The sequence below is a fragment of the Rutidosis leptorrhynchoides genome, chromosome 1 (genome assembly GCF_046630445.1).
Source record: "Rutidosis leptorrhynchoides isolate AG116_Rl617_1_P2 chromosome 1, CSIRO_AGI_Rlap_v1, whole genome shotgun sequence".
Taxonomy (NCBI): Eukaryota; Viridiplantae; Streptophyta; class Magnoliopsida; order Asterales; family Asteraceae; genus Rutidosis; species Rutidosis leptorrhynchoides.
In genome coordinates this window covers 81,351,680-81,354,251 of record NC_092333.1, presented here as the reverse complement: position 1 = coordinate 81,354,251, position 2,572 = coordinate 81,351,680, and the positions used below count along the sequence as shown (strand labels likewise).

General features: G+C 35.8%; 1 protein-coding gene across 1 annotated transcript; it reads right to left on the bottom strand.

Moving 5' to 3' along the window:
- Positions 1–437: 437 nt before the first annotated feature.
- LOC139886065 (uncharacterized mitochondrial protein AtMg00810-like) lies at positions 438–1,499 on the bottom strand. The gene has a single exon (XM_071869810.1). It carries the CDS (start codon positions 1,497–1,499, stop codon positions 438–440), a length of 1,062 nt encoding a protein of 353 aa, XP_071725911.1.
- Positions 1,500–2,572: the final 1,073 nt, after the last annotated feature.

Below are 2,572 nucleotides of genomic sequence, written 5' to 3'. Positions count from 1 at the left end.
TAAACCTTTTCATGATTTCCTTGTCAAGATTATTTACTTGATGTTTGTGTGATCATCTCATTCCAAAATTTGATCATCAAAATTTATCAACATTCATCAACTAATCATGTATTACATACGTTGTGCGCAAAACGATAAACATGGAAGTTCAGTAATACAATCATCTCCCAATATCACATAGCACCTTCTCATTTTCGAATTTTTCAACTTTTTATGGGTTTTCAACTTTATATTGTTTTTGTATTTTCGTGTGTTCCCATTTTCTCAACTAATCTATGAAATAAAATTAAACACAAATATTTTTGGGTTTTTTCATATTAAACATACAGAACATAAAATGATGTTGAAATTAATATGCAGGAAAATGAGAAGCTAAGTAACACGCAAAAATGATGCAGCATGCAAATGCATATATACAAATGAAACAAATTGGATGATTACTTCAATAACTCCTTATCGGACACAACTTCTGCCCTCTCTCTCACACCCAAAACATTTAGTAAGAATAGGAAACGTGGTCGATCAAAAGCTTTAGTGAACAAATCAGCACGTTGGGTCTGTGTACCTATCTGAAGGACATCTATTAAACGCTTTTCATAACAGTCCCTAATGAAATGGTACTTGATCCCTATATGTTTGGTCTTAGAATGATTAACAGGATTCTTAGTTACAGCAATAGTGGCCGTATTATCAACATAGATAGGAGTGTTAGAAATATGCAAAACGTAATCCCACAGCTGTTGTTGAATCCAGACAACCTGAGAAGTACAGATTGTCGCAACAATATATTCAACTTCACACGTGGATTGTGCAACAGCGGTCTGTTTCTTACACTGCCAACTCACAAGCCTGCTACCCAGAAACTGACAACCTCCAGAGGTAGATTTGAAATCTATTTTGCATCCTCCATAGTCGGAGTCACTGTATGTTGTTAACCCGAATCCATCCTTCCGTGGATACCATAAGCCCAAACTCGGAGTCCCCTTGAGATACCGCATGATCTTCTTTGCAGCGAGCATATGATTCACATTTGGTTGTGCTTGATAATGAGCACACAAGCATGTTGCGAACATGGTATCTGGACGAGATGCTGTAAGATACATCAAGGAACCAATAATAGCCTTGTAAAGAGTCGGGCTGACCTTTGCTCTAGTATTTTCTGGTGTAATCCCGTGAATCACTGATAGAGGATTCTTGGAAACTCGTTCATTCTCCATCTTGAATCGGCTCAAGATGTCAGCTACATACTTCGATTGATGTAGAAAGATGCCTTTTTCCGTTTGATCAACCTGCAACCCTAAAAAGAAATTAATGGCCCCCAGTGAACTCATCTTGAATCGTTTCTGCATTACGTCTTCAAACTCATCAACCATCTTCTGATCGGTTGACCCAAAGATGATGTCGTCCACATAAACCTGTACCAGCATGATATCGGCGCCTTTTTCTTTGATAAACAGAGTCTGATCGATGACTCCCCTTCTGAAACCATTTTCTATCATATACTCCCTCCGTCCCAAATCTATTGTCCTGTTTTGACTTTAGAGGTCTTATCTTTCCAACTTTGACTTTAAATTATTTTTTATGTGTTACATAATATGTGATGGCCCGTCAAGTACCCTTAACGGCTCCGTCACTTGGTCCCACAGCTTGATCGAAACTCTATATGAATTTATTAAACAACATTGCATTCTTTAACCAAAAAGTTTCCCAAAAAGGAAATTTACTCAAAATAAGTAGTTTTAAACAACTCAACTTATTAAATAACCAAAGTTGACCAAAACATGTCAACAAAACCCACAAGTTTAAATATCCAAAAAGAATGCAAAGTTTAAATGTTTATCAATATCTGCCCAATGAATGCAGACCCTCTAACACAGCGGAAGCTCAACAAATCAAGTACCTGTGAAAACATGCGAGTAAACTGTCAACAAAAATGTTGAGTGAATTATAGGTTTAAATAAACGAATAAACTTTAGACCACAAGATTTAAAAATGTTAGAAAATATTAAACCATTATTCCATTTGTCCATGAGTCACCTGGTAACCACTTAACCAATTCCACCCTTACCAAACACAATATACACTAAACATGTGTATCTTCAAATAAATACGAAGTACTAATACATTCCGATTATAAATTGCTAGCGCGACTAGCTCGAAATGGGGTTGTCAAACCTGATAGATCTATCCATAGGATTCGCGTTCACCAGTAGAAACCAGTGATTACAGTTACCAGACTAGGGAATATTTTCGTTCAACTCATAATGAATAATTTAAATTTAATTGCCACTTGTGTCTAAACGTAAATAAAATGCATGTAATCACATCCCAAAAATATACTTTAAAATAGTATAAAAACGGGACTATAACTCACCTTAACGTAAACAAAGTAGTAACACAGAAAACGTGAACTGCACGAATGATATCGGGCAAAAAGTCACTTTTTTACCCCCTAAATTAAGCCCTAAAACAATAAAGATTAAAACTTTGTCGGCAAAATTATCACTTTTTCGGTTGATTTTGTAGATTAAGTAATAACAAAGGCGATGCAAAAAAGAATCAAGTAAAACGG